At 36.1% G+C, this 14,407-nt stretch overlaps 1 protein-coding gene across 2 annotated transcripts in view; it reads left to right on the top strand.

Annotated features, from left to right (window-relative positions):
- The window catches only part of DCDC2 (doublecortin domain containing 2), a gene marked incomplete at its 5' end in the record, with an annotated part of 125,250 nt that extends 121,762 nt beyond the window's left edge, over positions 1-3,488 (top strand). For both annotated transcript variants that reach the window (XM_080709835.1, XM_080709836.1), the window contains one exon: positions 3,332-3,488. In XM_080709835.1, coding sequence (XP_080565961.1) covers positions 3,332-3,436 — 105 coding nt within the window. In that variant the 3' untranslated portion in view covers positions 3,437-3,488. The remainder of the gene's footprint in view (positions 1-3,331) is intronic.
- Positions 3,489-14,407: the final 10,919 nt, after the last annotated feature.

Below are 14,407 nucleotides of genomic sequence, written 5' to 3'. Positions count from 1 at the left end.
AATACAAGAGAGAAATAAAGAAAATAGAAATAAAGTAAGGCCATGGGAAAACAAACCAGAAAAGGATGTCAAAGCTAGTGGGACTGAGACATGATCTAAAAAATATTCTCTCTGTTATTGTTAGAAGATTTAAAGTTCAGTTTGTGTTTTAGTTAGCTTTGTCTTCACTGTGACCAAAATACCTGACAAGCATGCCTTTGAGGAGAAGAGGTATTTGGGGGCTATATTTTCTGAGGTTCAGTTCATAGTTGGTCAGCTCCAAGGCAGAAACCAGGGCATCAGGCATGGGCAGAAGGACACTGTTCTTATGTCATGGTGGCTTGAAGCAGTGGGAAGGGAGGGGACAAGAGACAGGAAGCAACCAGGAGATATATATAGTCCCCAATGCTATGCCTCCCATCACCCACCTTGTCCAGCCATGGCCCACCTCTGAACCTTGCTGCATTGGAAATATGCTTTTAACACATGAGACTTTGGGGACACATCCCAATGCAAATCACAACAGTTTGTTTGGTCCACCTTGAATGTATTAATTGAATCAATTGTTCACCACATTATATATTGGTGTGATTAGCTATAGAAAAAAACACAAGAGAGAAGGCACATTGAACAGCAGCAAAGTGTTCTTGTGGCCAAGTTATAGCAACAGGCACAATGTTACCTGTAATCTAACTAGCAGCTTATACAAAACATTCTTAACATCTAAACGAAAATGCTCAGCATGTCTCCCATTTCATCTTTACTCAAGGTGAGATAATCACAGTCCTGTTCCACAAGAACTTCTTCATATGTAGTTCCACACAGTTCCCAGTGTCATTCATATGGCGACTGTAATAGTAGGGTTTGTAAAACTCTTTGTTGTAGTAGCCTTTGATGAAGGTGTACAGCATGGAATCAAAGTGCAATTCTGTGTAGGGCTAGATAGCAGGATCCTAGCATACATTTTTTCCAGTTGTCTAGCTTAATTCAATGCATGACCTAGATAGATTTTTCAGAAATGAACTGAGTGCCTTCTTTTTTCCATAAATATAACTTTTGAAAATAATCTTATAATTTGGAACATTACTGATAAACCTGGACGATATTAAATACAACAAACCAGACACAGAAATATAGTACTTCCTGGTTTCATTTATATGTGCAATCCAAAAACATTGAATTCATAGAGGCAGAGACTAGGATGGTGGTTACCAGGGACCAGGAATGAGGATTGGAGAGAGGCTGGCCAGAGGATACAGAATTTCACTGAGGAGGAACAAGTTCAAGAGATCTGTCATACAACATGATGACAATCAATACTCACACCATGTGTTAACTTGAAAATCACTAAGAGGAGATATTGTGTTCTTACTATAAAGTATAGTAAACGTGTAAGGCAATGCACATGTAAATCAGCTCAATTTAGCCATTCCATGATGCATGAATATTTCAAGACATATTGTGTGTGTGTGTGTGTGTGTGTGTATATATATATATATATATATATATATATATATATATAATGTTTATTTGTCATTTAAATAAATTTTAATGATAAGAGAGAAAAATAGCCTTTTGATAGGAGTTGGACTTCAGTTCAGATCAAGGTTACACAATTTGGCAAGGGCCTGAAGTGCTGGTGTCTCAGGTAGTGAAGGTGAATCTAAATTCTTGGGCACTCAAATGAGCAGGTTCCTGATGTATAGGGCTATACAGGGGTCTAGGCCAGAGCAGTTTTCTACAGAGAGGTCTCATTGTACTCAATTCATCTCTGCCTATAACAATGGCTAATGGAAAGTTTTCTGTCTCTACTATATTAGTATGATACTTTCAGCATTACTAGGCATTCAGCATTACTAGGCATATGGATATCCACATTCATAGGAAGTATAACTTAGAAGTTAATCACTAACTTTTTTTTTGTACTGGGGATAGAAGCCAGGGGCATTCTACCTCCGAGCTATGTCCCCAGCCCTACCTTTTTTTTCTTTCTTTCCCTCCCTCCCTCCCTCCCTCCCTCCCTCCCTCCCTCCCTCCCTCCCTCCCTCCCTTCTTTCTTTCTTTCTTTCTTTCTTTCTTTCTTTCTTTCTTTCTTTCTTTCTTTCTTTCTTTCTTTCTTTCTTCAGGTCTGGGGATGGAGCCCAGAGGCAATTAACCTCTGAGCTACACCCCCTGCCCAATTTTTTATTCTTTATTTTGAAACAGGGTCTCACTGAGCTGCAAAGGGCCTCACTAAGTATCTGAGGCCGCCCACAAACCTCCATCCTCCTGTCTCAGCCTCCTAAATTCTGGGATTACAAGTGTGCCTCACCACACCCCACAATCATTAACTTTTATGAGAGGATTCTTGACTTATAAAATGACTCCAGATTCCATTTTTAGTATAAAACATCTTGTTCTGTGCGACAGTCCTTGTGTAAAAGAAATGATTTTAGGGGAACAAAGGGAAATACAAGACAGATACACAAGAAACATTTGACATTTATTGAGATGGCAAGCTGAATTTTAAGATAGCATTTGAAATACTTCATGAGGTGATGGTGTGAATTAAGGCATAGTTCCATGAGTACATTTCTACATATATAGTTTTTTCTTTTCTGAAGCACAAGTCATGGTCAGTGGCTCGGGGAGCTGGAGCTGCTCTGGTTCCCTTAGCTGGTGGCCCTTGTGGTGCTGGGCAGCCTTCTGGAGCCCACAGAGCACAGTTTGAAAACCGGCTGCTTCTCATCTCACTGGGTTTTCAGGCTGGTCAGGAAAGACAAATGATGCCTGAGATGGTGTCATTAATAATGTAGGAGAAGCTGAGTGGCAGGGGTGGTTGGTAGTTTCCATTGGAGAAGAGCTGCCTGTGCGTTTTGATTTCCTGTCCTGCTCTCATCTGATGCACAGCGGCACTCGGCCCCACACCCCCTGCAAATCACTGAGTCCTGCTAGAGACAGAGGCTGGGAAATCTGGGGAAGGTCGAGATTAATTAGCTCAAGGGTGGAGCTGCTGCTTTTTTCTTCCGCCATCTCCGAAAACCGGAACATATAAGGATGCTTTTGAAAAGCAAAGCTTAAAGGGAAATACAGAAAAATTGAGAAAGACAAAGCTAGCCGCATAAGAAATGAGTTTGTGCTTTAGAAGCACATCGTGAATTTGGTCCCAGAAAGAGCTTTTGTGCAAATAGAGGGTAGCGAAGGGCAAGTCCACTGGGTAATGACAGACATAAAACAAAAGTACCCAAGCAACTGCTGTTAGTTGGGTACTTGTGTGATTAAATAGGGCATTGGGCAGGTTTTTTTTTTTTTTTTTTTCTTTTTGGAAGTAAACCAGAGAGCTAAATATCTTTGTTTTTCTGTTTTCCTCCAGACTGACGTAGACCCTCAAAGACCACCAAGGCCGGAAGTAAAAATCACTGGTCCTGAAGAAAATGAGAATGACGAACACAGCAAGGAGCCTGCTGTCGTGGCATAGATAATTTTAAAAATGCAGTGCATGGATTGTAAGAAAAATGAAGGACTGTAATACTTGAATAATGAGCACATACTTAATGCTAAACATAATGTGACAATATGGTTGAATTCTACCTGTTCAATTTAGAAAATAAGAGGTTTGATGGAAAGATGGAATATTTTAGTATAGCAATTAAAGGAGAACAGCATATTTTTACGGCATGTGTTTTTAAAAGTCATTTAAGAAAATTGCATAAGACGGACAGAGGAGAATTTGCACCAGAAGACAATTGGCCACTCATGTTTGTAAAGGATAAAAGATAAAACCAGAATCACTCCTATTACATACTTTATTGATAAACTTAGGAACGAGGTTATTAAATAGCGGCTTTTTCTAAAGCATCTACCTAAGAAAGAATAGACTCTTATAGAATTGGTTATAGGAAACATGTATTTGTTTCTTAAAGCAATAAACTTTTTGTGGAAAAAGTTGTAATTTAGTTTCAGAGATAAAATGGAGATGGCAATATATGGAAATGTTGCCACAGCTTACTGACATCCCTTTCTTCCTCTGAAGCCAAAATACACTTTGAATGAACTAAAAAGTCGAGGCAAGGTACTCACTTTGGTGGGGGTGCACTCCTTCAGAGCGCGGAAGATTGCCATGCTCGTGCTGCCCCAGGCTTCTGGGTTTGATCCTTTCATCTGTAATGAGGTACTAAGGAAGTAAGTACCAAGCACCCAGTTATGTTACTGGGCCTGGTGGGATGGTTTGCAAATGCTGGAAGTCCTATGGATTTTCACTGGTCCAGTATATCTTTACCAAAAGTACAATGTTCTTCTCTCTCATATTATCGTATTGGAAATCTCAATATTGGTTATTCCAAAGATTGAATTTTTCCAAGATTTTGGTTTCCTTCCTTCCTTCCTTCCTTCCTTCCTTCCTTCCTTCCTTCCTTCCTTCCTCTTTTCATCTTCCCTCTCTTTCCCCTCACTCCCTTTTTTCTTTCTTTTTTCATCTCATAGTATTTCTTTTCTTTTTTCCCCTTTTTATAGAAAACAAGAAAGAGAAATGTAGGTATAAGAAGAATTTGTGACTGCCCAATCTTATTTGCTTTTTGCTTTATTTACATTAGAGCTGTCTTGCGAAATTTTTGTCCCTAGAGATACCAGCAAATATTTATTTTTCTACCTGGTTATATTTAGTCTTTCAAGCAGATTCTTTCCTATGTAATTAGAAGCCATCTGATAGAAATTGGTGAAAAAACTTTAAAAAATGTCATAATGAAACCAGTTCCTGATTACCACTTTGCGGACTGATTAAATTAATTTACTTTCTCCTTGTGAAGCATATATGGGGGAAGATATAATTGCATTAGTTTGATGATCATTAGTAAGGATGATGCCTGTCTTTGTTAAATATAGAAATAATATATTTTCTCATTTTACTGAATATATTTTTAGTTATGTAGACGTTGTAAATTGGAAATTGTAACTCTGAGTGCATTCATAAGATTCATTATTAATCATCAATTTAGAAGATTTTCCCCCTTCAGGTTTTATAACCAATCATTTGGAATCAAAATAGTTGACAGTTATGCAAAGCACTTAATAATACTATAGAAAGAGATGTATTTTCCCTAGCAGCTATTTTAGTATTTTCTACAAATAGGAAGTATGAACAGAGATTATAATATAACAGTATTTGAAAGAGATAGCAACATGAAGATCTATTAATCTAGGAAGATGAACTGTAAATGGAGAATATGGGGACATATTCCTCTCCTGTGTGTGCATATATTTCTGGTGCAAGATCTAAATTGCACTTTCTACTGGTGGCCTTACTTTTTTGAATGGGACAATAATACAGGCAAGCATTTGCATGCTGTCAGTGAAATATTTATCAGCTAGTTTTTAAATGTTAAATTTTAGCATTATTACTTGGTCCAGGTTACTGATTTTAATATAAGATTAAATATAAGACATTTTAGGTCTCAAGATTAAATATAAGAAATTTTAAGTCTCACTTAAGTCTCAAGGTGATTCTCTCTTTGTTGGAGATCTTCTCTTCTTCTTTAATAAAAAATATTTCCCCTTTTTCCTTCCTATTTTTCTTCATTGTACTATGAAGCTTAAGTTTTAGGCAATTCTTTGTGAGTCATTTTAATGAAGCATGACATTAATATTCTACATGAAAATAAAGTTTAGAATTTTAAGTATATTTTGGGAAGACCATTAGCTATAATTGTATCCCAAACAACTTAAAATGGGGACACATTCCTCTTTTATATGTGCATATTTTTTACCACCTGTTGATAAGATCAAACTGGGACCTAGCATGAAGGAATGAATCAAAATAAGTTACAAACGGACCACTAAAAACAGTAAATAAATGTCACATGCCATCTAACCAAACCAGAAATCACTCACAGAGAATTAAAATTGTGAATACCACTTTGGAGATGCCTTTCAAATAAGTGTTGAAAGTCATTTCAGGTCTCAAATATGGTTATTTTTTTCTGTGAGAATGGTGGTCAGTCCCCAGCACAAACTCTTTTCACACATTAGGTGAGACTTAGTGATGGATTGGGGACTGTTCATTTGAGTGGGTGGGGGAGACTTTGGTTAGGCTTCTTGTATTGTTTTATAGAGAGAAGGTGCTATGGAAAACATCACTTTTATGTAATGACCAATATAAGACTCTGTGATATTAGGTCTTTGTGATGTTGTATACATAGATTTCCTAGTTTTAGTGTTAAGCAAATGTTTTAAGACAGTTGTAAACCATTGGTTTGCTGTGGCATTGGAGCATTAGGAGCTTTGCAGAGAAAATAGAGACCTTGACTAACATCATTTTCAGGCTGAGGACATTTTACATGGCTTAGCCTCTGTTAAAATACCTATCGAGTTCCCTCTGGCTTCTAGCTATAAAATATGATACTATGGATATCTTTTTGTTACTTTTCTCTGTGGCCATAGAATGATTGGCCTTTTAAGACATTTTTTTCTTAATTTTGAGGGGACAATGAGATTGACAGACTCATTGGGAGACTGATATTTATCATACCTGCTGTTTTATTCTGAATGTGTCAACTCTTGTCCTATTGTGTAGAGATAAACCACTCCATAAATGGGCTTTCTCCATCCATATCTCTGTGGTCCACAGATGGAAATCCATACCAATATGAGATTACTAGTGCTAACTGTTCCGTCATGTGACTCATAAACCAACATCCTCAAAAGTTTCATCAGATGATCCGCTTTATACACAGAGTGAAGTTCATTGACCTAAGATAAATCTATGTATTTAAAATTGTGGCTGCAGAATAACAGGAAGCCTTTAAAAATCTCATTAGTTCTTTTAAAGAATTAACCTTATACTTTCATTTTTTTTTTCAACAAGTAGTAAAAGCAAAGTTAAAAAAAATTTGATGAACAGAAAACACCATATCTGAGAGGTTGCCAGTCTGAGCAGAAACATGATAGATAGATGTATATGAAATACTTATACAAGTGCACTCATACTTTTAAACAGTAAAAAGGCCTCGGTAGGCATAGCGTTATTAGTAAATTAAGGCTTTTTTTGGTGTGTGTGGGGAAGGAAATGTTATTCATGGAGAGAAACAATGAGTAAAAAAAAAAGAAGAAATACTAAGAAAGGACATGTATCATGGTGCTTTAAATATTGATTCCCTGAAACTTGAAGGAAGTTAACATTTTACTCAAAATAAGAACATTGCCAGCATTTTAATGAAAAATTTAATCTAGGAAAGGATGTTAACAATTCTGTTTTTGTTTTCTTTTAAGTAAGATTAAAAAAAAAAACCCAAGATACACATATCTTGTTTTCCTGTAGTGTTTAAAGAGCACAGTCTCCCTCATCAGCCTTAAATGCTATGCTTTGAGTACAGAGTATTTCAAGCCAGCACAGGCTCTGTCAAAGATTAGTTATAGCTGGCAACTGTGTGTGTGATTCACCTGAATGTATAAAGGGTACCTCTCAGAACTAGGTAGCCACGTACGCCGCAGGTAGACAGAAGCCCGACTTCCTGGTCACTAATGTTCAGGTTCAGTGAAGAAGCATTTTTGTATTTTTGCATGAATGTAATGCCCTCCTGCAATGGAGCCTTTTTTTTTTTTAAAGTTAGTCTGTTTTTCTAAAGCAGTAAACACACGCAGTTCTTTATTAGTGAATGCCATTTTTACAAATTACATAAGCTTAAAAAATGTTTTGGTGCGTCGATGGATCTGATTTTTGTTCTTCCCACATGCAATCTATACATTTCCTCCCATGAAGTTTGAGTGACAGATGGAGATGGGAAAGTGCTCCCGTATGTTGATGAGGAGAAAGTGTTGTTTTCGATGGGGCATAACATCCTGTAGGAGAAGGGGAATTAGGGAAGATGTTAAAAGTGTTTAGATAACCGCAAAGCCTTTATAAAATCAGGAGGTAACTCATAAAGATCCATTACTTCAGCCAACGATGAATGGGACCAAATGAATTCTCTGCAGTTTCATCACCTTGCGCCATACAGTTTAATGGGGGTGTTTTAGTTATTGTTCAAAATACAATGACATATGGGTGAAGGGAGAAATGGTAGTCAGTTTTAGAAGTTTGGAGAAAGTCTATTTTGTTTTCTTGGTTCTGAGTTTTTCTTGTCTTAAATCCTTAATATGTACAGTAATATTGGGTGGAGATTAATGTTGTAAGTAAAGATTAAGTTGAGATTGTTTATTATGTTTGGAATATCTTTCAGTAAGGAAAATTACTTGTGTTTTGATCAAATTATGAGCATTTAGTTTTTTTTTTTTTTTTACTTCTGTATCCGTGTACACTCTAAGCTGCAAAAGTTTACTGCATCTTGTGGTAAATAGAACTGCATTTTATATCACTGTGTTTGTATTGTTTATGGTTTATGATGTTGTTTTGCTAATATTTTATGTATTAATCCTTTTCATGGCACATTTTTACTTATATCATGTAGAAATTCAGTATGTTTAGAAGTACATATGTTTTTATTTAGCAGACATATTAAACTTTATTTTATAACTTTTACAAGTGTTTATTTGATAAGCCTTTTAGGTACATTCAAAGTCATTGTATCTTTCATTTATGAAATGTTTATACAGAAACACAAGTCCAGAATTTTTGAGATAAAGATAGCCTTAAAAACAACAGATTGCGCAGATTATACACATTTCCCACACATTTCCATAGAAATATTATTTACAATTTTACAGAGAGTTTAGCTAATACTCTGTTTTAAGTTATGGGATATTCACTGCTTTCATTCTATTCAGTTAGTTTTGTTTTCCCATCCACATTTGAGAAAAAAGCAGTTAAGCACAAATTATATGTGGTGTCTATCCCACAGTTGTGGAAAAGTACATTAATGTATGTCTTCTGCACATGACCAGTTTAATCTTGTCATTCCATGAGAATATAAAAGCAAACCTTGGGAAGAAAGGAGACATGTATGTTACCAGAGTCAAATTTCTTTAAACTACATGGTTAATTGACATTAAAAACTTTCCACCACCAAAAATGACTGTAACTTCTAAAAAGTACTGTAAAGTTGCTGGCACTCATTTGTTGTTTTCTACTTATTTATAAAAATAAACATAAAGCTTTCTTGAAAGTTTCCAAGTGTTTTTTTTTCTTCTCTCCTCTAATGTGAGTTTACAAAATTGTAGTCTTTCAAATGTTGTCCTGGTCAAGCTGAATTGGCCACTAAACAGACAAATGATACAGGAATGCCTTGCACTTACACTCCGTTGATTTATCAAATTCATTAGTTTAGTAGTAATAAAAAAGTGATTACAAATGTAAATAATCCCCAACCCCATATTAAGTTAAACACTAGATAGGAAAACCCTTGGGTTTCACCCTTCCATGTTCTTTTTGACTACAGATGACAATTAGGATTGTCCTGGCTCTCCCCTGGTTCTCTAGTTCGGGGCCTCCTCTGTCTTCTCTTTGAATCCTGAGGTCTTCTTGAGCAATCCCATTCACCGTCATATCTTAACAACTACCAATGTGTTTGTGACTTCCAAATCTACAACTCCAGGCCATGCTAGCTCTGGGATGTCCAGACCTGTGCATACAACTCTTGCTTGGATACCTCAATTACGCAAAACACAAATGTTCTTTTTCCTGAAGATGTGTTTTTATTCTTATGTTAAATTATTGCTGTTCTCTTGTTTGGTCAAATCATTTATTGGATTCTTTTTTGGTTTATTTATCTGATGCTTGAGAAATGTTTATTCCATGTTCACTAATAGGTGCACTCCTAATATTGTTCATTGGCCATTATGCTTCCTCTTTGTTAATTCATATGTTTATCTGTTTTTCTCTACCGTGTGTACTTTTTGTTATTGCTTGGAAAGAACATTATGTATTCTGCATAACCTTTGCTGATTAAGTGCTTTGCAAATACTTGCCAGTTTTATGGTTTACCATTATTATTTGCTTTTCTTTTGCTTTTCTAAAATTGATATCAGCCTAGACGTCTTTAATATTAGTATAGTCAAATATATTAAAATTTTCTGTATGGATTATATTTAAGAAGTCTGACTGAACTCTGAAGTCAATTATATGTTATAATTATTTCTATTTTTTTCAAGTTTTGTTTTCCACACTTAGGGCTTCTTCAAGCAGGACTATATTTTTGTGTGCGCTGTGGTTATGGATTCAATTTAAATTTATTTTTTAAAATGAGTGACGAATTGTCTTACTGCTATTTACTGAAAATAGTCTTTCCCCCATTGATTTGTGATGTCATTCTAGGCCGGTACCAAGTTTCCATGTGTTTTAGGAAATTCTTGGCTCAAGATTGGAGTAAAATCCAATCAGGAACTGAATTGTGCCCTCTTCCTTAAATACGTATGTTGACCCCCCCCCCCACGTGACTATTTTGGAGATACAGACTTTGGGGAAGTAAATAAAAATGTTACACAAGGCCCTAAGATGGGACCAATCCAATAAGACTGTTATTGTTCTTATAAAAAGAGGGAGACATACCAGAGCTTTGCCTCTGTCCATCTTGTGAGGAGACCAAGAGGAGAGAGGCCTTCCCAGACCCCAAACCTGCTGGCACTCTGACCCTGGACTTCCAGTCTCCAGAACCGTGAGAATATATCTCTGTTGTTTAACCCACCCCAGTCTGTGGCATTTTTTAAATGGTAAATGGAGCAGACAACTACAAATCCCTTTTCCTCTCCAGGCCCTAAATGATGTAAGTGAGAATTGGTGGTGGTGTCAGTGAGTTTATGAGAAGATAACTATTCTGAAGTGCTTTTCAGCACACTCCTTACTTTTTCAGTCTCTTTATTCTCTTTCATTTGGTTACACTCAAGATAAAGTCAAATTTTTTTATATCTGTATATGTTTTTTTTATTTTTTTAAATTGGTGCACTGTATTCATACATCATAGTGGGATACAAACTTTTGTAGACATACATGCACACATCGCCCAGTCAGCCCCCACCCGATCCCCACCCCATTCTCTCCCCATCCCTCCCTCCCATGCTTGGCTTAGTGGTTGACATCTAGTATTATAGCAATTTATCCAAAATTAAAAATGATAATCTCACATAACAGTTTCATTTGTCTGATACCAAGCTTTTGATGACTTAAAGATAACATTTCAATATTTCTTTTTACTTTCTTACCAGAGAATATTTGTTTTCTATTTTTTTAGGTGAAACTATCATATATTTATATATTTATTTTTCAGAAAAAAACTCTATCCTAGAATCACTCCAGACTTCCCAAATCAAGTCATGAGAGCCAGAAGGGCTTGGAGTAACATATTCCAAACTCTGAAAGAAAACAACTTCCAGCCCAAAATTTCCTACCCAGCAAAACTTTCTATCAAATTAGATGGAGAAATAAGAAGCTTCCATGACAAACAGAAACTGAAGGAATTTTTGTCTTCAAAACCAGCACTAGAGAAAATACTCAAAGAGATTAACTACAAAGAAGAAATAGGTAACACACACCAGAACCAGAGAAACAAGAGTTTCCATCCAACAGTCAACTAAGATTGGTTATCTGTGGAGATTCATTACTTATGTTAGTCTTTTACCTATCTCTAAATGGTATTGTTTGCCTTTATTGTTGTTAATTTTTAGGATTTCTAGTTGGAATATTAATATACCTTCAGATAAAGTCAAATTTTTATGATTACTCATCCACAGTGGTTTCTTAGTTTTCTATGGATGAGCTTCCTTCTTTGGAAGGGTGTTAGAGTTTCGGGCAATGGGAAGAGGATCCAGAGAAGGACTCCTGGGGTTCTCAGACACGGTCTGTCCTCTGCCTCTCTGCCTTGTGGTTCTTTTCTTTTATACTCACATGGTGGGCAGTACTGGGACACCATGAGAAACCTGTCTCATTGGAGCTCCTGGGAGGTTGGCGTCATCTCTTCTTTAATAACATCCTTAGAAAACATTAGCAATTATGCAAAGAATACTTATGACCACGTGCAATACAAAAGTGTATGCGGTACATCATGTTGGAGTCCTTTCTTGTAACTTTCAGATATGATCCCTTGGGGTAAGGGCAGGTGAAGTCTACAGGTGCCTGTGTCTCCTCCCAATGGCTTATTAAGTCCTCATGCTCATGTATGAAGGAAATGCTGTTCTGACAAGTGGCAGGTAGAAGAGTGTTTATTCATGGTTTAACAGGCCTGATGGTCTGTTTCCATTTGGTTTTATTGAGCTCCCCGTGTCAAAGCTTCACTTTCAAGTTATAGTAGCTTTACAGTAACAAATGTCTGGGTGAGTGGATATCTCTATTTAACAAAAGTATCTTGGCTCTTCAACATAAGGTTAGCTTGTCAAGTTCTGCGAAGAACCCTGTTAAAATTTTGATTAGAACTCTTTAGATTTTTACAATATTAAAATTTCCTGCCGGGCGTGGTGGCACACACTTTTAAATCCCAGTGCTTGGGAGACAGGAAAATCGCAGAGGTTTGAAACCAGCCTCAGCTACTTAGGCCCTCTGAAACTTAGTGAGACCCTGTTTCCAAATAAAGTATAAAATAGATCTGAGAGTATAGCCCAGAGGTAGAAAAGCCCCTGAGTTCCACCCTTTCTATCTATAAAATTAAGACATCTACTTAACGTTTTTGTTTTTGTTTTTTTGGTGGTACTGGGGTTCCTGGAAGCCCTTCTACCTCCGGGATACACTCCCAGACCTATTTTTTAAAATATATTTTTGAAACAGGGTCTCTTATGCCAGCGTGGTTGGCTTCAAACCTGCGCGATCCTCCTGTCTCCGCCTCCCGAGCGCGGGGTCTACTTAACGTTTTAAAAAAATCCTTCTAAAATTTTTGTAATTTTATTGTAAAGGTCCTGTACCTCTTTTTAGTCTTAGATATTTTAGCATTCTAAGACTTATGAATGAAGTAGTTTAGAAATGTTTCCCAATTACTTATTAATGACACCTAAGGACATTGTTGATTTTTGTCTTGATCTTGTATTTGGCATCTTGTTGAACTCCTTTATTAAAGGAGGCTTGTGGTCTCTGTATGATGTTAATGAGATTATAATATTATCTTCAAAATATATTCACTTTTGTTCTAATTCTTAAAGTCATTTTTTTTCTTGTCTTACTAAAATAATAAGTTCTAGTATGCATGAAATGGAAGCAGAGCCGGCAGATATTTTTGTTATTTCCTTTGATATGAAGGGAATGCTTAAAATATTTAACATTACGTGTGATGTTTGCTTATGTTTCGGGTAGGTATTTTGCATCAAGTTCAATTTCTCTTTTACTTCTCGTTTTCTAATTTTATTTGAAAACCTGCAAAGGATGAACTATGGGTGAAATTTCATGAAACTGTGCATTTATTAAGGTTCTTATTATTTTTCTCGCTTCAGTTTTCTAAGGGTTGTGAATTGTGTTATCTTCTCCAAATGTTAAGTTATCCTTACATCTTAGGAAACGGAGAAATTGATGATATAGACATATATTTTTATATGTTGCTCAATTTGACTTGATAATAATTAAAACTTTTGCATTTGCTATTTATACATTATTTTTCTGATTATAGTAGTAGGGCTGTATGAGCTTCAGAAATGAGGGGGAAGCCGGGCGTGGTGGTGCACGCTTGTAATCCCCGTGCTTGGAGGCTGAGACAGGAGGATCACACAGCCTCAGCTACTTAGTGAGACTCTTAGCAACTTAGTGAGACCCTGTTTCCAAGTAAAAAATATAAAATAGGTCTGGGAGTATGGCCTGGAGGTAGAAAGCCCCTGGGTTCCACCCCCAGTACCACCACCACTAAAAAAAAGAAAAAAAAATAGAGGGGGAAAGCTTTCTCTTATTTACTGCTCACTAAAATGTCTATATCTGGATCACAATTTTCTTCAGACTGATTACTTGTAAAAGTGGCTCAGCCTGTTATTGTAATTCTTTTTAATTATTTATTTTCATTACTGGTTATATGGCTGTTCAGGTTTTACATTTATCGAGTCAAATTGACAATTTATATTTACCTAAAAATTGTTAATTTCTTTCATACTTTCTAATTTAGTTGCCAAGAGATGTTTATAACATTCTTTTAGAAATTTTAAAGACCCTTGCCTAAATGTCATATGTTCTCTGTTTGCATTTCTAATATTATTTATATCTGTTTTTTGTTTGGTATTTCCAGATATTTTTATTAATATTTAAATGATTTTGATCCTCTGTACTGTTTTTCTGTTCAATTATCTTTCTCTTATCACTAATGTTTCTTTCTGTTTATATGTGTTTTCTTTAACTCCTTAAGTGGAATGCCTTGCTAATTACATTTTGGCATTCCTCGTTTCTAACATATGCTTTTGAGGCTTTAAATTTGCCAGTGTGTATTACAAGTTTTGATATAAACTAGTGTTATTGTTATTTGAATGTGAACAGTTGTGATTTTGTTTCTTCCTTCCCCCAAGGGCGTGGGTGCCCAGGGAATGTGCTGGTGTCCCTCCAGGTCTCATTTCCCCTGATGGATGT

This window comes from Muscardinus avellanarius, assembly GCF_963383645.1.
Source record: "Muscardinus avellanarius genome assembly, chromosome: 14".
NCBI lineage: Eukaryota > Metazoa > Chordata > Mammalia > Rodentia > Gliridae > Muscardinus > Muscardinus avellanarius.
The sequence above is the reverse complement of the archived record's forward strand: the minus strand, read 5'-3'. Positions and strand labels throughout refer to the sequence as shown.